The 24,389-nt window shown below is 36.6% G+C and overlaps 1 protein-coding gene across 2 annotated transcripts; it reads right to left on the reverse strand.

The window, feature by feature from the left end:
* Positions 1–422: 422 nt before the first annotated feature.
* Positions 423–23,707, reverse strand: LOC575774 (hyalin). 2 transcript variants are annotated; one of them, XM_030973746.1, is made up of 23 exons: positions 23,459–23,707; positions 19,023–19,247; positions 18,268–18,516; positions 16,813–17,073; positions 16,214–16,465; positions 15,383–15,640; positions 14,586–14,716; positions 13,985–14,105; positions 13,006–13,251; positions 12,000–12,251; positions 11,236–11,493; positions 10,844–10,941; positions 9,652–9,886; positions 8,723–8,859; positions 7,899–8,136; positions 7,425–7,503; positions 7,081–7,121; positions 6,038–6,297; positions 5,227–5,367; positions 4,151–4,225; positions 3,080–3,172; positions 1,322–1,390; positions 423–706 (listed from the first exon to the last, which is right to left on the reverse strand). In XM_030973746.1, exons 1-23 carry the CDS (start codon positions 23,532–23,534, stop codon positions 662–664), a joined length of 3,840 nt encoding a protein of 1,279 aa, XP_030829606.1. In that variant the 5' UTR covers positions 23,535–23,707; the 3' UTR covers positions 423–661. The 2 variants fall into 2 exon arrangements, with proteins under 2 accessions (XP_030829606.1, XP_030829607.1); XM_030973747.1 differs by lacking the exon at positions 3,080–3,172.
* Between the last annotated feature and the right edge of the window lie 682 nt (positions 23,708–24,389).

A 24,389-nucleotide genomic window follows, 5' to 3' on the forward strand; every position in this document is an offset into this window, starting at 1 on the left:
TTCAGACTTTCAACCTACTCTTGGACGAAAAATATCATAGATAAACTTATATACATGATAACCGAATTTCACTTTGTAAGGAATCAAGAATGTAACATATTTGTAACAATTTTTTTGTATACACCTACATCTAGCTCTCCATAATGCCATTTTGCTTTTCAAGATCATTAAACAATTCATACTGCTTTTTATCAGAATAATTTACAGGAAATGACAGATGTGATGCTCAATCATAATATTGAGTTCAGAATCAATTTCTGATACACACAGATATCATGGCCTTGATTTAAACTGTAAAACGTTGCAATATTAAAACATTAATTTCCTTTTTTTCTTTGTTACATAAGATTACAGCAACAACAACAAATATATATAACATAGATGGTTAAATTTAGAATAAATCATTTGTAATCGAATATGTATTTCTACATTGTAATACCTAGAAAAAGAGAGAAAGGAAAGGAGAGGTCATCTAGAACTAGAAGGACATTAACTCAAATACTCTAACACAGAGTTAACACCATTCTGGCTTTGAATAGATGAATTTTCATGGGTATTTGTGATAAATACAGCAATGCACCACATGGAAAGATACAGAAAGGATTCCGGGAGATCAGCTCAATGAAGAAGTTGGTTGAAGTCCAAGCATCTGGGACGTAGATCAATAGCTGAACTCATGGAATAATCTTTGTTTCAGCTCTCTCACCTGGTAAAATTTATAAAAAACATATAAGAGGGGAAATATTATATTATGATGACATTTAAGATTATCAAACTATTTGTCATTATGACTAAACATACAAAGATAAAATTAATGAAACATAGCACACTCTACTTTAATAACATATATTTTCTACTTATGTATGTAACTGTTAAGTGAATGTGTCCTGAAATACATACATATGTATAGTACTTTTTGGGCAACTTACTCTAAAGTCTGCCATACTCCGATAAGCGTTGTTATATGATCCTTCTTGCATAGTAGTTGAACAAAAAATGATTCATTTTCAAAACTTTTACTCATACATAGAAGCGGTTGGACAGTGCATTGATCCATTTCCAACTAACTGCCGTGAACAAACATATCAGAAAATAGAGTCAAAAAGAAGAAACTTTAGTGTAATGTCTTTCATTTATCCATCAGGGTGTATCAAAAGCACTTTTTGACAAGAAATGCAAAAAATATGGTACAAAGTCCTCTTTTTGAGATATTCTTTTCCATTTGGTATATGTTGTCGTAACTTATATCTATCTTGATGCTCCATACTCGTCAAAAAAAAGTTAAATTAATTAGAACCTTCAGGAATAAAAAAGGACTTACCGGTTCAGGTTCCTTTTCAGCATGGAAATGAGGTCCCTTCGGTCGCTTCTTTTTCTTTTCTGGCTCCGGCTAAAAAAGATTAACAGATGCAGGAAAAATATTGAAGAAATAGGTTGATAATCTTAAATGTTATAATATATTATCCCCTCTTCTCTTTCTTTAAAAATTTTACCAGGTGAGAGAGCTGAAACAAAGATTATTCCATGAGTTCAGCTATTGACCTACGCCCCACATAACATGGAATAAAGGGACATTTTGATATATTCAAATTCAAATAATAGTCTTCACAAATTACTTTTTTTTTTAAAGGTTTTTAGGTGTTGTACATTTTAAACCGCAAATTTTTGGGAACACATCATTTCTTTATTTATTTGTAAACTTGAAATTGAATGTAAGTTTAATTTCATTTGGTGAGATGTCATTTTCCTCCACTGCCAAAACTCACAGATCAAACCCTCACTGTACCACAGCATTCAGTTTGAAGTACCCACATGATATAATCGTTTGGGCGAAAACAAGACATTTCGCTATGAATTTAATGACTTATTATCAATTCAAATGATTTTTTTTCTCCCTCAAAAATGGATTAATTAGTGATGAAAGTAACATTATTAGGAATAATTTGAATTAATGTGAATAATGAATGGAAAAAAACTTTTCTGACACGTATACAGTGGTCCTCAAAAAATATACATTGCATGCAATTTTTACCAAACAGGAAAACAGCTAATTAGATGGATAAGGAAATATAGAATAATTTATATAAATTGATCAGTTACCTGCATGGATGAATAAATAGATGTATGAAAATCCAGTAGTAATAGACACATAGATACATAAATGTAGATAAAATGAACAAATTAGTGAATCCATGACTAAAGAAAATCTCCTACAATCAACGTATGAAACAAAAACAAACAGTAGCCCATCATTGTCAACTTTAATTGCACAAGCAATGCAGTTGTAAAATGTATGCCATAATATGATGTGGCAGTCTATCGGATTTCAATCCGTAGTACAGTAGATAAAAAGTTAACATATTACTGATCTACTATCTGTAATAAGAAACAGCAATTGTTTTCGTTCCTACTGTTCCAATAATTTTAAGTGGAAATAGAATGCTCCCTCATCAAAGTAATTCTTTTCACTGATTCAAGCCATAAATACCTACCCTCAACTGTAAAGTAACATGTATACATGTAGGTCAAAGCCTATGAGTCTCATTATCACAAAAAGATTCATCTTTGTGTATTATAGTATTTCAATTATAAATGGAACAAAAAACATGTAATATAAAGTTAAATTCATCATAGATATGTTATCGGCAAGGTTAATGATGACTACTGTGCCCTATACCTCTGTGAATGATAAAGGGTTAATGCATGAACGTTTTGATTAGGTAGAACTTTGTACACAACATATACCAGATTCAAGGGCTTTACTTTACTTTTAAGTATGGTCAATTATATAGATTTGATGATTGAAAGCTTGAAGCTGATGAAAATGGAGTTAAACACAGAGTGAATGCCAACCACCATTAAACATATATGACAGTATCCATGTTATAATCCTAATAAAAAATAACTAAATAAATGACAAACATTAATAGCAAACAACCCCCTGTAATTTGAAGTGAAGCCTGTTAAGGATGCCTAGATTGCCGAGACAAGGTTCCTGACAACACCATGTTATTCATGACAATACACGTGCACACATCTGGGTTAAAAATCTTTGGAGTTAGTCGGTTTTCTATCTCACCTTTGTTTTACGAATCTTTTGGATTCGGGATGGGGGAGAGGAGGTAGGATAGGGGGATAGAATCCTCACCACCTTCTTCACCTTCTTCTTTTTCTTTAGTTTAAACAAATTTGAGAAACACATCATCCAAAATATTACATGACCCAAGATCAGACCCACGTAAGAATTACTCTGGATTATGACTACCTACTAAATATGGGGGTGTCATTGTTTTAAAATGCTCTTGGCAGGTAAGAATACGTGAATAAAATAACGGATAGAACAAAATGAAATATACAGAAAATCTATACGATCATCTAATAACTGCAGAAAAGAAGCTATGAAATATATACCTTTATATTGGCTTGAAAATATGCAAATATATTGCTACAACTATGATGTTTTCTATACTAATGGTGGCTAATACATATCTTTTTTCATGCGGTTTGTGATAAAAAGCTGGTAGGATGCATTGATGGGAAAAGGAAAGTGAATATAACAAAAAAATGCACTTCAATCACTAGATTCAGATCATCTTGCAAACAATTGCAAATTATAATTTCAATCTCACACCATAGCCAATTTTCTATAATTCTATTTAATTAAACAAATATATCACTGAAAAAAAAGAATGTATATTGAATTTGACCAGAAATTGTGAAAAAGGAGGAAAAAGTAGATAGGAAAGGAAAAGATGCAAAGAAAAGGTTTAACAAAAATGCACTTTCAATCTCACACCACTGCAAATATAATTCCATATTCCTATACGTGTCTCTCCACTGGAGCAAACATCTTTGGGGATGAAAATGGCAACTTTTATGAAGAGAATAAAACTAAAACAAGGGCTAAGAAAACAAAGAAAAAAAATCAACAGGCCGTAAATAGAAGAGAAAAAGGGTAGAAAGAAAGAAGAAGTAAAAATCAGAATACAGGATTGGATTGAGAAAAAATAAATAAAGAATAAAGCAATAGAGGAAAAAAAAGGAATGCCTAAAATTGAAAACATGTTAGAGGATAACAAAAATCATGAGAACAGAATTTTAAAAAATAAGAAACTTAAGATATAAATCAATAATTTGTTAATTTACTTACAGGTGGATCGCTGTCATGACCGAATCTCGGTCCTTTTTCCCTGATCTTCCGTTTTTCTTTCACAAATTCGTCAGGCTACAGAAAAGATATTAAATTAAAAGAATTCATTATAAACGATGATGATATTTTAAAACGGGGAAGATATTATAACAAATAGATATTGAGATGTACCTCTATCGATTATCTGTTGACATTCACAGCCCTTTATCTTGGATTGTCAAATGTTTTTTAAATACGAGGAGCCAAGTGCAACACATGGCTCATCTTCTTATCTGTTGATTCCATTAAAATACTTAAACCTATAGGTACAGGTATGACTGCAGGATTTCAGGTCCATAATTAATCATTATGGTACGTTTATTGCTGATCCTTGACAAATTTTATGAAGTTAAAAAAAACTTAGCAACAGTCATATGCTCCCTGAAACTTAATCTAAATAATACATTGCACATCTTTTGATACAGTTATATATGTCAAACTAAAATACAGTGAGGGTTAAACGCTAAGTCTATATGCTACCTTGTCCCGTAAAATACCGACTACCTCAGATTTAAGTATTTGATGATTGTATGAATCTGAAAGTTTAATGTCGCTTGGATCGAAAGAAATACAAGGGATGATGCAACAGTCAAACATGACTAATAAGACCACCCAAGGGAAATGCAGAGAGTGGCCACTGTAGGCAGGTTGTCTTTTTTGACAGGTTTTTTTCAGTTATATTTACTTCTAGAGGGAAGCAATATGGGTGACCACTTTAGACAGGTGGCCTTTACAGAGAGGCTGGTGGCCTGCACTTTTGATGTCAACAATGAACAGTACCGGTACTCCAGAATACTTGGTAAAAGACCAAACACTGTGGACTTGCCATTAAAGCCCCACTGCACTACTTATAGTTACTTGCACCCTCTATATAACAAACAATGCCTAATCGGTGACCACTGGTCCCCCGTGATCCCCTTTTTTCTTATGTTAATTGAGAGCTGATTTGATGAGATAACCACCTGTCAGTGACCATGCAGGGAGGTCTAATCCGTCCTGGCCAAACTAGTACAGAAGGGCTTTAAAGTCATACTCACTGGATGGGTCCTCTTGAGGGGTGGAGATCGAGGATGAGCAACCTTCTTCTTCTTGTCGTCATGGTGGAACGTAGGACCGGTGGCTTGGCGCTCGTTCACGATTTCACGCCTAAAGGTGCCATTGGTATAAACGTAGTCATTCTGTGTGGCAAAGGAAATCAGAGATTAAAGAAGAGATGGGATTTTGAACAATTAGTAGGAAGAAATTTATCTCTCAAATACAATAGAGCCAACTGTATACGGTAAAGGAATTATTTTAAACTACGATCCACCTCACAAATTCAAAAGAAACATTAAAAACATGGTTACAAGGGGATGGGATGCCTAAGAACTCAGGTCTTATGACAAATTTTTCATTCCAAGTTTGCTCACATCAAGCCTTAATAATTTCTGATCACTCTTTTATTCAATTATCAAACTTTCTTCATGCTATTATGTATACAGGTATGTATATGTATTTTGTCTTTATCCTCCTAACTCCTGTAATTGTTGTTCTGTCTAAGTGCACCTTGGTACTGACTCTCATAAAATGACACCTTGGAATACTGTAAAACCAGAAAAGTTAGTACAAACGTTTTTAAAGATGGCTGTTTTCATGGCTAGAAACTGTCGCAAATAGCAAAAATTGAGTGTTACACAAGTAGTCATTGTGACTTTGCAGCTTGTAAATTTAAATTTAAATTCTCATTCACAGTTAAAGTTCATACAATTTTTCAAGTCGTAATTGGACCTATCTCTTACTGAAAGCCACAAGAAGATAGAGACAGAAAAGACAACCTGAAGCATCTGATGGCCATCATGGCAAACTTACCATTGGACGTTGTCTTGAAAGAGGTGTTTGGACTTTGGGAGGTTTTTGGACCATCATAAGAGGGACCTGAGCGATGGATTGCTGGTACAATCTTCTCAACCTCCTCTCTTTCTTTCTTATCCTCCTCTGCTCTTCCTCGTCCGCAGCGCTCACCCTTGCATAGGTGATGAGGTAGCAGCAGCAGGCCAAGACCAACATGAGGAGGATCAGGAAGATGGCCGCCCCGACCGCTATGGCAACAATCACCTGCCAGCTTAAACCTGGAAGTTATGATTTAAGAAGGGATAGGCAATTTTTTAATTCAATTTAATTCTCATTTATTTCATTCTCGGTTAAAAATTATATTAATACAAGGACACAAAATAATTTATAAACAAATTTAGAAAATGAAATGGGGAAGTACATAAATAAAGCCCTTAGGCATTGTACAAGCATAGTTCCCAAAGCATTCATAACATAATGTAAAGCAAAGATAACAAAAACAAATTAATAATATTTATATTAAAAATAAAAATAAAATAAAAATTCTTCTTCTCCTTCACCTCCTGTAATCCCGCCATTTCATACATTACTACCACTCTCTTTCCTATGTATTTCTTATCTTTTTGTATCACCTTTTCTCCCTTTCCTATACCCTCATTTTTTTTACATTGTATTTTCAATATTTCCTTACTTCAAACTAATGCTTTTGCTTTGCATAAAACAAATTTAGGGCAAAACTAGCATCAGTGCCATTTTGTAAACTGAATTGTAATATATAGACTTTGATCTACACTGGCCATTTCATGGTGAACCAAATCGGTGTAATTGATTAATATGAAAATTAGTTACAAGACTGAATAGCTCCCAAAACAGAAAGTCCTTTTAACATTGCCCCAAAAACTCAGGTAGATATGTAGATAAACATTTCTTCCTTTTACAATCTAAAAAAAACGATGACCTATATCATTATCAAACCAAATTTAAATAAATTTTAGCCAAAAAGAGTCGAGAACGGGCTGTTTATAAATGCACACATAATGAATGGCAATTCTCTTGCTCACCTTGGCTTTGACATCTATCGCCATAGTATCGGTACGGACAGCTGAAAATAGAGACACAATTAAATAAAGATATTAGACTTCAAAATGATTATCAGTGAAGAAATTTGAATTGACACCATATTCTTTGTATGAAACAATCTTAGAAAATCATAATTTTGGCAAATTCCCACTTCACCTTGACATCTTCTTCCTCTTCCTTTCTCTCAATCCAACTTCACCTCCTTCACAACCTAAATATCAATTCATAACAGTAAATGGGCATTATCATATTGTTTGTATATTTTTGTAAACAGACAATTGACCACAGACGATTTCATCCCTGAAATTGACTTAAATTGGCTCACCTGCAGCTGACATCATATGAGGTTGAGTTTGTGATCATACAGGTGCCACCATTCAAGCAGTAGTCACTGGAACAAACAGCTATCAAAACAAACAAAACAGATAACGTTGAGTAATAACATGCAATCTAACCATTCAGCTATGAATGAAACCGCACCTTGTTGCTGATACTGTATAACATGAATAAAGCAGTATTGCAATAACTGAATTTGACTGACTTTGATGTCAAAATAAAAGGATTATTACAAATTTTTCATGATGTAAAGCTGTGCATGGCATGGCAAAATGCTGAATAGAAAACAGAATGCAACTGCAATTTAGACTGTGGATTATTCATTTTTATACCGCTTCATGATGAAGAAAAGGAGAAACTAGATTTCTTTCATCCTAAATTAACATTGCCTAGAAAGCACATTCTGAACATCTTTTGACCATTTCAAAGTAAAATATAAAAATATAAAACATAAATTCCATACCTTGTACACTTCCAACTTTGACCCCATTGACCTCCAGGTACAGCCCAGTGCTGACCCCTTCTGTGAGTTCAAGGGTCACAGAGGTCACGGTGTCATTGAACCTCTGCTCCAGACTAGAAGCAGCTGGGGCAGAGTTGGGGTCGTAGGTCAAAGTGTAGTCTACAATAACACTTCCTGGGGTCAGGAACAAGATCTTGGACATCCTGAAAGGTGTCACTGTACCGTAGGTGCGTTGAAACTGTGTGGATGACAATGTGATGGTGTCAAGAAACATAAAAGTTTAGATGTTAAGGAAACATTAGGATTCAACATTATCACTTTTTCCTTTTGTCAAATCATAGGCCAAGACAGTTAAACATGCATCTTCATCAATTTTATAATGATATTTAATATGTGTATTACTTTGAAAGGGATATGAAAAAAGGTAATTTAAAAATTGGAAACATGTGGCACAGAGGTTATGTCTTAAAATGTACATGTACTGTATAATACTTCATTCTTAACATAGTAAGATAGTTTAGGGCCTTTGGAAAATGTAATATACAAAGTTACACATACACTGTACATAAGACAGGGTATCTGTATTTACACAATATGCAATATTTTCCCCTCAACATTAACATATTTCTGTTTTGATGATTGTATAAATTCTTCATTTAATTAGAATGAATTCTCTCTTTTAAAAATAATATGAGGCACTGAAAGTTGTCATATGACAGCAAGAAACTATTTCAGTGTACAAACTCAAACAAAAGATGACAATTTATATTCCTTCATAACTATAACTAGAATTTGACTATATATAACTATCTTGGTATACTTACATGATCATAGATTCTGTTCTGAAGTGCTTGGTAGGTACTGCTGGATGGATCTGAGCAGCATGATTGGTATTCGACAGGAACGGTTCCAGGATTCTCAATGCTCTTCAGTGTAAACTGACCCCTAAACTCTACCACATCTGTAGAGAGATAAACAGACACATACAGTAGAGAGGTAGAGAGAGAGAGAGAGAGAGAGAGAGAGAGAGAGAGAGAAAGGGAGAGAGAGAGAAAGAGACAGAGAGAGAGAGAGAGAGAGAAAGAGAGAGAGAGAAAGAGAGAGAAAGAGAGAGAGAGTAGAGACCATGAGTTAATTATATAGCTGTCAAATACATGAACCAACACCGTGCTGGGAGGATCTCATTATATGGCTGGATCTATTGAATGCATCCTTATCTACCTTTGAGCTAAGAAGAATGATGATGTTTCCATGAAATATATAATTCATGTACTTGTGTCATCCTGATTGTGTTTATTTGAACACCAACAAACAAGGCAAATTATAATATGACATGGGCAGTGTTTCACATAGAGTAAGATAAACTTTAAGTTTATACAGTAGGCTTGCGAGTGCACCATGTGAGAGAGAGGAAAGTCCAACTTTAAGTTGGACTTAACTATGGCAGGCCGTTCATGCCACTATTTGCTCTCACCATTATGATCTTTAGATAATATTTTTCCTTCAATAATGAATTATCCAAAAATGTAAAATCTGTAGATTTGTGACCATGATTTGTACGTCCCTTGAGAGACCAATGCCAGTAAATGGTGAGAGCAAACAGTGGCATGAATGGCCTGCCATAGTTAAGTCCAACATAAAGTCGATCTTAGTCTTTGCGAAACACTGCCATGGAGTGATTACAATAAAATATTAGACAGATAGTCTATGTTTGCTGCCCTTAAAAAAACTGGAACTCGGTAGAGTGACTTACTGAAGTCAAGTGAATCAGTCACAATGACATTTGAAGCGGCAAAGGTGTCCATGTTAGCCCCTGTGAGGGCGCTATTGAAGGTATCCTTGATGCTCTCCTCATTGTAGTGGGAGGTAGCACACAGGTAGATGGAGTAGCCAATCACGTAGTTACTATTAGTATCAAAGCGACTGCTGGTGATCTCTAGTCCCACAAAGTCACTTCCGATGGGGGTGCCTCTGAACAAGTTGTCAAGCTGTTTTAATGCAGAAGTCAAATAAGTCATAAATAAATGAATTTATGCAACAATGCTGACTGAAAATGGAATTCAATCAGGGTCTGTAGTTAAGTCGTGTATTAATGCTGTTCAAGACTTCTGAGCAACATATTTGATCAAAAATACTAGGTTATTACAGTTTCTTATTTAAAATGAACCTTATAAAATATAATGCACATCATTTGCAGTTGGAGAAAACATACCCCAACCACAATAAATATTTTAAATTAAAATCTTCTGAAAGAACATGATGAAGCTATTTTACGGTATGTTGAATGAAATTCTAAGTTACACATAATTGAAGAAAAAAAATTCGCAACCTGCCAGGGGACAAGCTTAATATAAATCTTCAGATATATTTTGGAATATCAATAAAATTGCATTTACGCTTTATTGCTGGCATGTATTAATCTTGTAATACATACATGTAATATTATTCGGTAATGAAGAATACCCTCTCTGGATTTCAACATGATTTAGAAATCACTGAACAGCTCATTCATCAAGTGCACTATCATAAAACAACCATGACTTAAAGGTATACCAGTTTTGGAAACGCCCCCCTCTCAAGAGAATGAAATGGAAGCTCTTATTACCAATCATGTGAAAGAATATGTTTTGTCTAATACGTGATGATACAAATTTTGCCGGGAAACCGCCTACTAATTGATACATTTGGTATGTTATCATATCTATCCGCCCTGGATAGATATCGTGTAGTCCCATATACATCTTTCTTCGTACAGTGCTTGTAACTTTACCAAGACTGCATGGGCCAAATTTGTTATCATTTTGATGATTCCAGAACCTTGCAGTACACACCAATACATATATGTTAGATGATCAAATTTTTCTGAATGATTCCACAACGTTTCTTTCACAATTGCATGACCAGAATTGGTCTATACCTTTAAGTGAAGATATGCCAATACTTACATCATCTTGTAGATTGTCTTGGCGTGTTGAACCTCCAAAAACTCCATCAAGGCCTCGCACAATATCAAGAGTGAGGGTACCGTCAAGACTTATGGTATCTTTAATGAGTACAAACACAAACAAATGGTTTAAACTGAGAGAATAAATCATCCCTGAAACTATATGATCTATGAAACTTAGAGATCTTGACTTCCAAATCTTTGACCTACATTGTTTAAATCTTTGACCTACATTGTTTAAGCTTTCGACTCTAAAGGTGCTCCATATGTTCTTCTCAAGTTATTGCATTAAATAACCATTTTCCAGTAAAAGACAAACTGCCAAAGAATACTATGTAAAAGCATTCAACAATACAGTCCTAGGAAAATGGAACTTTAATGAAGTATATCTACCTTGTTTAACAGTCACAAAGATCATAAAGGAACATTCTGCAAAGTTTCCAGTTGGATCTTCAGCCCGATAGACAACTTCATAGGTGCCTGTCGAGAACCGAGATCCAGAGTTACTTCCAGAAGTTTGTGAAAGGGTCACCGTGCCAGAGTTGTCTGTTCTTTGAGGTTCGGACCAGGAGACTCCCACGTCACTGGCGGCATTGAGGACAAAGAATGACTGGTCAGTCGGGCAGGATCTTATCTCTGGCTGTTGGAGATCTGGAAAAGAAAAAAAATGTTGTCAAACTCAAAATATCAAAAAATGCCATCTCCAGTAATAAAAAGAGTCACAACAACAATAATTATTAGGAATAGAGGATGATCATGATAATCTTTTGAAAATAAACATTAAATGTAAAAATATTGTTATCTTGTAATCCCAACATGTACATGACTTTCAATGCTCTGCATTTGTACAGCATGGTCTATGCAGGAAATCTTTTGATAGATATGTGAAGAGCAATGATATTGTACACCAGTACAATAATCAATATTTAAAGAATGTTCTCAAACAAGGTATCTACGTAACTCACCTGGGCCAGGAAAAACAACTGTAAATATACATTAAGGGCCTGTCTAACAAGCAATTTGGCATAGAGCATTTATTGGGCTGCTTAGAAGAACAAAGAAGAAACATTAACTGAGATTGCAAAGTACTTCAAGAAAGTAAGGGATCAAATTCCTGCAACTATCAGTCACAACGTCACCAAACCGTCTGGTCTTACCTGCAACAACGACTGTGAAGCCACAATAACCAATATTTCCTGCATCGTCCCTAGCCTGGTACTCCACACTGTACGTTCCTAAGGAGAACTCTTGCCCAGGGTTGTAATTGGAGGTTATCGTCACGCTAGAGTCCTTGTCATCAGTCGCTCTAACTGTCGGCCAGGTCACGATGGTAGTGGATGTTCCCAGGTCAGCCTCAAAGTTGAGGGTACCAATGGGGCAGTTATTGAAGACAGGTACGCTTTCATCAGCTGAAAAGAATTACATGGTACAAAAGATGAAAGTAAAGGCATCATGGGGTGCTATGGAAATGTTTGCTCACAATATTAGATCACAGATTTGAGCAATATATAAACCTTTCATAAAATATTTTGGTTATTTATTTGTTCAACATGACCAACTCTATGTACAGTGGAAGCAAGTGGAAGGTGTGCTTGAAAATCTCATGCTTCTGGGAGTGTATTAGCTGCAGTAAATCAGGAAACGTACCTGATACCTGATTTAAATTGGGTAATTATCAAGCCTGGTACATACTGGTTATCTATCAGAAACACCCGATATTTTCACCTGGGATCCATGAGAAACCTACCCATTATAGTTTTGAAATGTCCAGGTTCTGCAGGTGCACACGAACCCTTGTAATAGGCCTGAGCTCAACTAACTTTCTGAATCACCAATTAAACTAGACTTTGTTTTTCATTTTTGGAATGTTCCTTCTTGGCATTTGCTAAAGGGTAATTCCATGAGATGTAACCCTATTACTAAGTCTTTTGTCTCTTTTTTTCATAAAAAGGAACAGATCTTTTGATGTGATCATCAACTAATTTTGTTTGTGGCACCACTACTATTAGTCATAGGTCATATTGAGATATATGACATAAATGACATAAATGGCTAAGACTTTTGTTTTTACAGTACATTTTTGCTAATGTTAAGGCTTTTTTCATTTGCGAATGATGAAGAATGATGAGGTGGAAAGCAAAGATCAAACAAAAACTTTCTTACTCTCTATGACAACTGTGAATTCACATCTAGCCTCATTCCCGGTTTCATCCCTGGCAACATACTCGACCGTGTAGGAGCCAGCGTAGAACAGCTCAGGATTGGATGACGTAGAGGTCACGACGGGGTCAACCCCGGAGTTGTCCGTCACTGTAGGATCCGTCCATCTGACGATGGCTGAATTGGTTCCAGGGTCAAGAGGTTGGGAGATGAAAGTAGGACAGGTCTGCCAGACTGGGTTTTCAACATCTAAGAAAAAGAAGAGGAATTGTGGTGAGAAATTAATATACTGTCTCTTCTTGTGGTCTCAATGCAATGTATCAATGTCATTCAATATATTGAGATTTCTTAAACACTTAATTCCTCAAAATGTTGTTAATATGTATTCTAACATATATAAAATACTTCATGATGAACAAATCGCTATCATTTTGCTTAATCGTTACTAGACTTCAAAACAATATCAATCCCTGTCTTGAAATAACATATTTGTGTCCACACTCAAACGCTATTCACAGGTAAAAATTTTGTTTAAATTCAATCCACAATCAACATTATTTGGATACGTTTAATAAAATATTATTTGGTAAAACAAATTTAATTTCCTACATGTATATCAAATTGATAATTCATGATTCTATCTTCAGTTTCAAAAAAGAACTTCTGGGGCCTGTTGCATATAAGAACTTGCAACTGAGAGCAACTCCAAAACATGTGTTCTGTGCCCCATTTCACAAAACTTGTCATCAGTGAAAAATGACAGTTTTTGTTATAAGCTAGTGAAATCCTTGCTTCTGATTCGTTATCAGCAGATTTGTCACTGATTTTTGTCATTTGTCATTGAAAAAAAGCTTTGTGAAACGAATCTCTGATTGGTTTAAAAAAACACAAGTTGAGACGTGTTTGTCATGTTGCAAATAACCGCAACTCTCAAGAGGGTACTGGTGATTTACTGATGCTTTATAAAAGTTACTGTACTTACCATTAACAGTAACAGTGAAGATACAGGTGACTACGTTGCCTCTTTCATCGGTTGCAGAGTAAGTGACAGTGGTCGGGCTGTCGTAGAACACTCTCAGTGGTTCAGAATGAGTCATTGTGATCTGATCATGAATGTAGGATAAGGATATTTAGTGTCAAGTTGCAACTTATAAAAACAGAAGGAAAGTAATGTATAATAATCTGGTAAAAATCTGACTAAGAAATGTAGGATAATTATAGACAATCAAAAGATATGAAAATGATGCATTTTAACCCTCCTTTTTTCCTTCTTCTGGTACATGTAAATTGTATCCTTTAACAACGTACTCTATCATTCTCTTCTTTTTACAAATTCTACATGAAAGTGGTTCAAATTTCAAAAGCTGATATTGCATGAGAGTGAACATCATGACTGTGTCAGGTGTTAACAAATGCTGACAAGCAAATAAAACAATTTTCTCATATCTGGTTGGGGCACACAAATACATTTTACTCTGCTGTACTGGTATATCAAAAGTATAACAAAGTTTATTTGGGGATATATCCACCCCCCCCCCCCACCTCCTTTGAATCTGCCAATGGAAGGAGAGACATGAACATACCATAAGATTAGCTATTGATGTATAGTCATCTGTGATGGTCAGCTGAGGCCAAGAGACATCAGCATAGGCCACACGCAGCTCGGTGTTAAGGGTGATGGGTGCAGGGCAATTGAACACAGGTGGCATATCAACTGCACAAGAACAATGACAATGAAAATAATATATGAACAATAACAAGAGCAAGAAGACCAAGAGCAGATAGAGAGAATCAAAAGAAATAACAAGAAAACAGGAATGGAGTGGAAGAACATGAGGAACAAGAAGAACAAGTAGAAGGACAGATAGAACAAGTACAAGAAGAAAAAAATAAAGAGGAATGAGAATATGGGAAAAAGGGTAGAAAAGAAAGGAGATATATAAGAGAGCAAGAAAATAATTATTATAAGCAAAAATAGCAAAAAGTCATCATCCAAACCACAGGTTATGAATAGAGAATATCTTTTCCCAGGTAAAGCTAAAGACAATAAAGTTAATTGGGCATGAGGTCTGATATCTAAATCTTTGGCATACATGAAAATTGTTTACACATAATGTTTTCTATTGGATACCACTATTATGATACAGGACCCTGTCACCCTAGATCAAATATCAAATCCACTTTAGAGACTACCTGTATAGAATTAAAAAGACCATGCGTCTATAAAAGCCAAAATTTGTTCACTTTGAACAGATTTCCTTGTTGAAACGTACACTGAAGGAACCAATCCATGAAGACCACCTGCCTATAAAGACAGCGTTCCTCATCCCAAAAGAGAGGTCTTTAAATGAAGGTTTCACTGAACAATCGATAGACTTACTTAGAACATTCACGGTAAATGTGCACATCGCTGTGTTCCCGAACCTATCCACATAGCTCATCATGACAACATCATTCTCTCCCGCCACACTTGCTTGGAACGTAGACCCTGAAGCCAGGCTGGTAGAAGAGGTGAACTCCCCAGAGTTGTCGGTGACACTAGGAGTGGCCCACGTCACCGTCAGTGATGTAACATCCGGCTGGACGTACTCCACTATGTTGCCCGGGCAACCAGTGATGACAGGTATTTCGTTGTCAACTGCATCAAAGAGAAAATATAGACAATTTATTTTTTTCTATGAATTAATTCAAAAGTGTATCATGAAAATGTTTTGATAAGTTAATATTATTACTTACATTTTGCAAATGCAGATTTCCCTTTTGGGGGAAAAAGATGGGCATATTAATTGGAGTATCTGGGCAATCTGGGCTGGCTTACATACTGACTTTTCAAGAATCTTAGCTTTTATTTGGCAACCAGATAATTCTTGTAAAACTTTTCCATCAATAAATAATTTTTAAAAAAGAAGTACAGTAAAGCTTTTAATAGTTATCAAAAGTATTATCAATAAAGACTGACACAAAATTGCATCCATATCAATTTCAATGTCATCTATACTACTGTGTAAGATTATAAAATATATATTAAAAGCTAGGAACAACAGAATTAAGATCAGGGCAGTGTTTCACTAAACCGTCATAAATACAAGCTCACTGACAACTCATTGGAATGAGTGCATTAAATTGAACACATGTGTCAATGGGATGTCAGTGAACTTGAACTTATGACAGTATCATGTAATGCTGCCCTGATGAGTTTCAGTGACTTTACCCAAGATTGTCACAGTGAAAGAACAATAGGCGACATTATTGACATGATCAGTTGCTGTGTAATTCACCACGGTGACCCCGACACCAAAGGCTGACCCAGGGTCAGAGGTCGTGACCAGGGTCGGAGTGCCATAATTGTCCGTCGCAGTGGGCGGGGTCCAGGAGATGTTGACTTCAGTGGTACCCATGGCAACCCAAAGCAAGGTATCGTTTGGGCAGTTGTAGATGGTCGGTAGGACGTCGTCATCGGTAACTGCAAATGAACAAATATTCCCAAGTATAGAAACTGAATGCATGCAAGGTTATCTGTTGACTACTAAATTCTTTCAACTCCATTGACTTAATGCATGCAGGGACTACCAGTTCCTGCTGTAAATGGCTTACATATAGCATAAATACTTTCTTTATTCAATATTATGAAAACCCAGGATATTTGCATCTTTCTTTTATGTTTACTTCTTTTTCAACAGGCTCAATATTGTTGACTAAGTTATTATCCCAGGGTTGTAATTTACAAAAGTACAGAATTCTCCAAAAAAATTCTACAAAGCAATTAATTCTTTCTTTTTGAGTAGGGGCCATCAAATGATTTTAACTTACCATTAATGGTAACAATAAAAATGCACTCCACCACGTTGTACTTTGTGTCCATCGCAGTGTAGAGGACTTCCGTTGACCCCTCAGGAAACAGCGACCCTGATTCTTTTGTTTGCATGACAAAGAGGTCGTTCCCATCTACGAGGTCACTGAAGGTCGGTTCAACCCATGTCACGCTGACCTCGCCTGTTCCCGGTGTGACATCCCTTATGATGTCATCGGGGCAGGAGGTCACAACTGTAGGTGATACAGCATCACTGGATTCTAAAACAGAAAACAGGAATTCCAAATACATCACATTGTTTGTCAAGGTGATATAGACTTTTAACAGTACAATTTCTGATAGAGGAAAACAACTTATAGGTATTATATCCATTTTGCAGCCAACCTCAAATTCTGTAGATTTTTGCAGGAATTATGAATATGTCATGTATGTCCTATCTGTGAAATTTGAATGTTAGCAGTGTCCTAATATTCAAATTATGCAAGGAAACCTGTTTCCTTGCTAGACTTCACTGTCAGACACTATTGAGTGAGTGACTGGCTTTTTTTTTCCTTTGGTAATAACATACATAAAATGAGCTGTAAAAGGTACATGAGCATTTGTCTAGATCAATAACCCACATTTTGTGTTGGCCAAAATTAAACTGATTGAATCTTTGCGCAGCATAAAACGTATGACCATTTGGTACAATGGTCTGACAATCAATATTGGCTCTATAGCTCCTAAGTCGATTTGACAACTCAAAGTCATTATTTTCCCACTTGAAGACATTTTCAAACCCCACCCTTTTAAGGGAAGTTCTAAATTAGTATTATCTTTCAAATGCTGTTGGAATTTAACCTTTTCATTTTTTTGGCCTGCAAATGGGACATAGTACATGTACCTTTAATATCATACAAAATCTTGATTTTCAAAATACAGCACTGAGCAACAAGTGATTATTTCATTTTGATGAAAGTGTTTTTCCCCAAAATGTTAGATTTGTTACTTTCTTGAAAACTTTATCAGCGAGAATCCACTTGCAATCATACAGTTACAGTTAGTGTCAAATTGCAAATTTGACTAATGTTGCACAACCTGTTGAATTTTATACAGACATTTATGTAAAGAGTTTGATTCAAATAATAAAATGATCATCTTATTTGATGCATCTTTTCATATCCATTTCCATTTCAGACAATAGCAACTAGACAGAATCTCTAGGGTGCAATTTCCTTTTTGGAAGTCGCCGTTGTAATCACATTTTGGGCCTATTTTGGGGGCTCTTTTTGGTATTTCCGGGGCAGCTTCGCCCGCTACCCCCATGTATTTTTTTTCTATGCAAATAGTCACAGATAATATTGTTATCATCTCCTGAGAGCCAGAAGGGCACTATACTCATCTAATTTTCCTCAGGGTTATTGCCCTTCTAGCTATCTTGCACAATACATTCACATTAGTGAAAGGATACTTACCATAGACTCTCACTTTGAAAACACATTTCGATCTCTTTCCTGCATCATCTGTAAATGTATACGTCACTTTCGTTGTACCAAGTTGAAAGGTGGCGCCCGGGGCATAGTCTGACGAGGCAGTGACCGCCCCACCGTTTGGGTCAACGGCGGTGGGTATGGTCCAGGTCACGTTTAGAGAGGTCACTCCAGCTGACACGGTGACCTCTACAGTGCTGTCAGGACAGTTAGAGATTTCTGGTGACCCATTCGCTGTAATCAAAGAGAAAATGAGAAACATGTATTGAGAAAAGCAGAATAATTGTACACAGGCCTGAGACTATTTGATATGAAAGTGAGTTGACAACGGAATTTGTCAAAAAGAAAATAGGGGAAAACATTCCCTAAAATGTCCCATTAGAATTTGTCTCCCCCCTCCCCCCCCCCCCCCCCCCAGAAAAAAATGATCTAAAAATGGTGTGCGACAATCCCCTGAAATGCCGCTGGACAGTCTTCAATACTGTACACAAGGGTCAAAATGACGATACTTCTGGTATGGTTTTGATTAATGGGGAAAAGGTTTGATCAAAAGATTGACATCACAATATAATTTTCCTAATAAGCACCCTTAATTTATTACAAGCCAATTTCTCTCTCTCTCTCTCTCTCTCTCTCTCTCTCTTTGTGGTCTTCCTGTACGCACTAGAGCTGTTTATATCATTGATCTCTCTGTTTCTATGGACTATTTCATTATTATTAAGAAGAATTTGAAGACTAACCTATCACTGTTACAGTGAAAGAGCAGTTTGTTTCCAGTCCAATTCTATCTGTAGCTGTGTATGTGACTGTTGTGTTTCCCAAAGGGAAGTAATCTCCGACTGAATGAGTGGAAGACAGAAAGACCTCTCCGGAATCATCAGTTGCCGTGGGAACCGCCCAGCGAACCACTGCTCCATTGCCGATGACAGTTGTGCTGGGGCAGGTTAAAGTTGGAGGTGTCGTGTCTGTATGTTCAAAACAAGAAATGATGAAAACATGATAAATCAAATATGAAAAACATACTTTTGACTCGATCTATTCAGCCTTGATTCAACGAGTTAGTTAGATCTAGTCTCAGTTCAAACCTTTGATTTTCTTACACTGCACAATAGGAGACATGATCAAATACAGTCAAACCTGCTCAAGTATAAGTGACCACCTGTCTACAAAGACCACCTGTCTACAAGGACCACATTGCTTGTTTCCCTTGAAAAATTGTTTCTCATTGAAACATGTACTTAAGGAACCTGTCTACAAAGACCACCTCTCTACAAAGGCCACTTTTTGTGTTTCCCTTGGGTGGTCGCTATAGACAGGTTTGATTGCACTTCTTTAACATTTTAGCGCTATATTGTTGCTCCTAATTTCGATGCCCGAACATATTAGCATCAATCTTTAAAGTCCAAATCCAATGGCAATGTAGACCGAAAGCTTCAGTCTCTGATATCGACTGTGGTTCTGCTGAGATTGCATCTGGCTCCTCTGACTGCCTCTATACATATATGGGGAATGTCAACAAATGTCAGTTTTATTAAAGAAATAACCCATATCAGACGGTTATTTCTGTGTAAATCCAATGATGCCCTGTCATTGCACGGCAAGTTCAACTCGAAGGGCTATGCGCAGCCATTGGCTATACGCATAGCTGTCGCACACCAGAATCTGCCTCAGCTCTGGTCCTTCGGGCCCGGGCAGTTCGTAGGTGTTCTCCGTCATGATTTATCTCGAACGTTATCCAGACAAAATATTTAGACGAACACTTCGGCGTTTTCATTTAGGTCAAGTTTTTGATCTATTTCGGTACTTTATGCCTTGATCTAGTATAGCCATGTGAAATCTTACCATTTCCATATAGAAAAGAAAGCAGCAGAGGCAATGAAAGCAGACGAAAGGGTATGACTATGATACCGACCGCATATCAGGATGAAGCACTTACGTCACCCGTCGATTAAAAAAAAATTGCACCATGCAGTCTCATGGCACATTAGGGAATTCCCCTAATCTGGCGCGCGTGGTGCCAGCACCGCTACCACCGGCGATAACATGAACCCCTCGTATACCCCTTCTTGTAAAATGACACCAAATCTTATCTTTGTGGGTGATCACCCATTCTCCATTTTCTTTTTCTCCGTTACTTTGAACGCCACATCAGACTTTAAAAAAAAGGTATTTGGCAATTGATACCTAGTCGAAAACCCCGGCCCCCCACTCAGTGTTATTTAGGGTACGCATAATGCTCGTTCCCTCTTTTTGAAAGCACCCCCTATCTGAGGACTGCCAACATTTCCGAACCCCCCTTTCGCGGGCTTTTTGCGGGCTTTTCCTGCCTTGGAGACCCCCCTAAATCATGAAAATTGCTCAATGTACCCCCCTAAATTCGGAACAATTTCTCAGGAGTCCAAAGAGACGAGAGAAAAAAAGAAAAACACCCCCTTTTTAAAGAAATCTCCGGGTGAAAAGTTAATACACCCCTTTTTTTTACAATTCTCGGGCCGGATTTTGTCGCACGAAAAGTACCCCTTTACCGGACATTTTGGTAACACGCATGGGGTCATTCCGACCCCGGAGTTGGGGGGGGGGGGCCCTAGTCGAAAACCTCCGCGTTTTCATTTAGATAAATGTAAATATCCCGACCATTAATTCTCACTTCGGAACGAGAAACATAAACAGGACAGGATAAGTTTATCGTCGATTCATATTTGGAGTCGGAAAAAGTAAATGTATGGGATATTTTCATGTCAGACAAATTTCAAATATCCCCCCCCCCCCCAGTGCCCCCTTACTGACATGACCCTTGATATGCCCCTGTAGTTCTTTCAATACAAATCTCTTGCCCTTCCGTGAATGGAACAAAGAAATTGATTTCTAGTTTGTTGTCCCCTCCTCCTTTTGACACGCCTCATTTTTTAAATATTTTTTGTTTGAAGAAATAAATGAGAAGCCGAGGATATCTGGGTAATGGGGATTAACGAACTTCATTAATATCATGTAATTACCATTTGACTTATTTTTACCCTCGTCTCTTTAGTGCATATACGAATAAAACACAACAAACAACAGTTATTAATTAAAATTGACTCAATGGTATATATGGTATGTAAACAAAAATGTCAATTATCAAATAAAATGGAACACTTTCCTCCTCATTTAAAATAAAATGGTCTTATTTGTCCGTCCTCATATTCATGTCCACATACGGTATGAGACGAACCATATCACAGCTAGGGGCCGGAGGTGGGGGGGGGGGGGGTACTCAGATTTGCTTTGGACGGGGGTGTGCGGCTGGAGCGTCCAAAACAATACACATTTAAAGGGTAATTTTTGGCAGAAAATGGTACCCATTATTTGGGACTTTGCATGAATGATTTACACTTTCACATACCTTAATCCCTCAATTTACTTAGTAATAGCTTTCCCAGTTTCAGCTGTTTGTTTTTCCTCTAATTTCTTTTAAACGTTGCATGCACGCTTTCTTGTACTTTCTCATTTTGCTCTTGTATTCCAGCCTCTTTAGCTTTTTAAAAATTTAAAACCCATCCGTTTGTAACAATAATGTAGCAATTTATTTGGAAAATAACTTGTGGGACTTTGGATGAAAAAGCAAAATGATTTACAATATTTTTGTGGGATTTTGCATCTGGAATTTTCATTATAACGAGATTATGGGTGAGATATTATCCTGAAGAAAATCGTAATCCATGTTTAAGGCCAAGATCTGAAAAGTGGGGGCACTCTTAGGGATTTTGCAGCACAAAATCATACCCGATGTTTGGGGATTTTTTTCGAAAAAAGTAATCCATTCGAGCGGCACATCCCCGTTTAAACCGTATTAGGTGAGTACCCCCACCCCCCCCCCAACCTTCGGTGTTCGATGTCAAGAAAATGTCACAGGTAAAAATATCAGAGCCAAGACCTTTCTATTGTAATGATAAAGGAACTGATATAAATTACACATACACTAAGATAGCAGTAAGACACGGATGTATTCGTCTTACATGCCTCATGATGGCATCAAATACTGTCAGTCTGAATAAATCATTATAAATGCTAAACTGTGTTATTCATTCATATTAAGTTGAATTCATTAATTCATAGGTTACTAAAAGAGATCACGTTTCGTGGCACTGATGCCAATTTGCAATGACCCATTCAAAACACAAGGATATTATAGATAATAGTTAAGATTTAAAAAAAATGAACATAAATTATCTTTCATATATCAAAATAAACGTGAACCAATCCTCTTTAAGATGATATGCAATTGGAATTATACCATTCATGCAGCCATGCAGGAGTGAGGATAGCCATTTAACATTAAATGAGTCTGAACGAAAACTGTAAAAATTGGGGCATCTGTCCATTCAAATGTTGATGGGCATTGGATACATTTTGACAGTGCTTGTCAAAACCGGATCTGTCAAAACCATGCAGTCTCGAGACTAAAGTTGATTGTTTCTCATTGTGTGTTGTCGTAACTCGTAAGAACAGATAAGCATGTCTTCACTAATATACAATGTCCATTAACTTTTGAATGGCTACTTTGATCTATTTTTGAATTTTCTTAAATGAATTTCCCAATCCAAGCGTGAAAGTTCAAAACTTGATCTTAATTGAAGTGAAGTGGTGGTTATTTTACCTGACTGCTAAGAAAGCATAAATGCTTGTTAGTATAAGCAACCAGAGGGAGGACCGACGGCTTTAGGTCCTCTCCGAAAGACCTGGTAATGAGGATTAATGCCTTACCAAAGGGTACTATAGCGCATCGCCTTGGTTTCAAACTCGGATCGCCGAATTACGAGATCAATGCTCTATACCATCTCCTCTAATGTTAACTTTAGTTTGATATATACTTTATTTCATGTTATTGACGGTTTATAATTTTATGAACATTTTGAAAAATAAAGAGTGTCCACTTTCTTTATATTTATTTTTTTCTGCTGAATGTACATAGCATGGCAAAACACTATATACTGTAGTTTTACATATACTTTACAATATTGCATATATAATAAACGGACCATAATAAACATGTATACATTATAAGTGATAATCATAAACGTCCCTATCAACAGCAATTATGTTGTTATCTGGTAATTAAAATAAGAAAAACAATTATCAAATTTGCTATTAACTAAGCTAGTTCCTTTGAATGCAAATATAGAAAAACGACCCTTACCTTGCGCAAACACTTCAGCTTCGAGCAGGATCAACAACCCAACCAGAAATCTCAAATCGCCCAGGGCAGACGCCATTGTTTCCTCCGTTACTCAAATCATAAACATGTTGTAAACATAGTGGATCATAATGATTTGACGCACAAGTATATTTGCCTAATTATCATTTGCATTCCGCGTAAATAATACCAGAGACTGTCAGTGTGTTGGGCTATATACAGCGTAGAAGACGTACATGACCGCACCCTACATTGCGGACAATTTCGTATAGAGGTTATTCAACAAAGGATGGTGGACTATTGTGGTGCCTTTTCCTTTTGTTCCGTTATGTAATCGTTTTTATTGTGTGTTTTCATCCTTTGGTTTGGGTATTAGTGGCATTTTATACCCCCCCCCCCCCCACACCACGTTCGATCAAGCGAAACCAAAAGTGCTAAAGAAAAGAGGTGCTTTGGCTGAGTGGATAAGTCACTCACCGGACTGTGGATCAAAAGGTATGGGTTTAGAGTCTAAGCCACTTTTATGAACGTCCCTATAGCCCTAGGAAAGACATACATTGGCCCAAAATCCAAAAGTGTTACCTAAACGACGCTCTGTGACTGATCAATGCGGAAAAGGAGTCCCGTTTCCTTCCCGCAACTTTAATAGACTGACGTTATTTGCTATGAAACAAAATTTCTATCGACAATCTTATTTTTTCATAATTATGTTTTGCTTCTGCTTCCTCCAGTTTGGACCAGTTCGTTCGATTATCACGTACGAATTTTAGAAATTGAACTCAGGGTTTGTTACTCCCCCCCCCCTCTCTCTCTCTCTCTCTCTCTCCCTCTCTCTCTCCCTCTCTCTCTCTCTCTCTCCCTCTCTCTCTCCTCTCTCTCTCTCTCTCTCTCTCTCTCTCTCTCTCTCTCTCATCTTCTCCCCTCTCCTCTTATC

The sequence above is a fragment of the Strongylocentrotus purpuratus genome, unplaced genomic scaffold, assembly GCF_000002235.5.
Source record: "Strongylocentrotus purpuratus isolate Spur 01 unplaced genomic scaffold, Spur_5.0 spur5_scaffold_7, whole genome shotgun sequence".
Taxonomy (NCBI): Eukaryota; Metazoa; Echinodermata; class Echinoidea; order Camarodonta; family Strongylocentrotidae; genus Strongylocentrotus; species Strongylocentrotus purpuratus.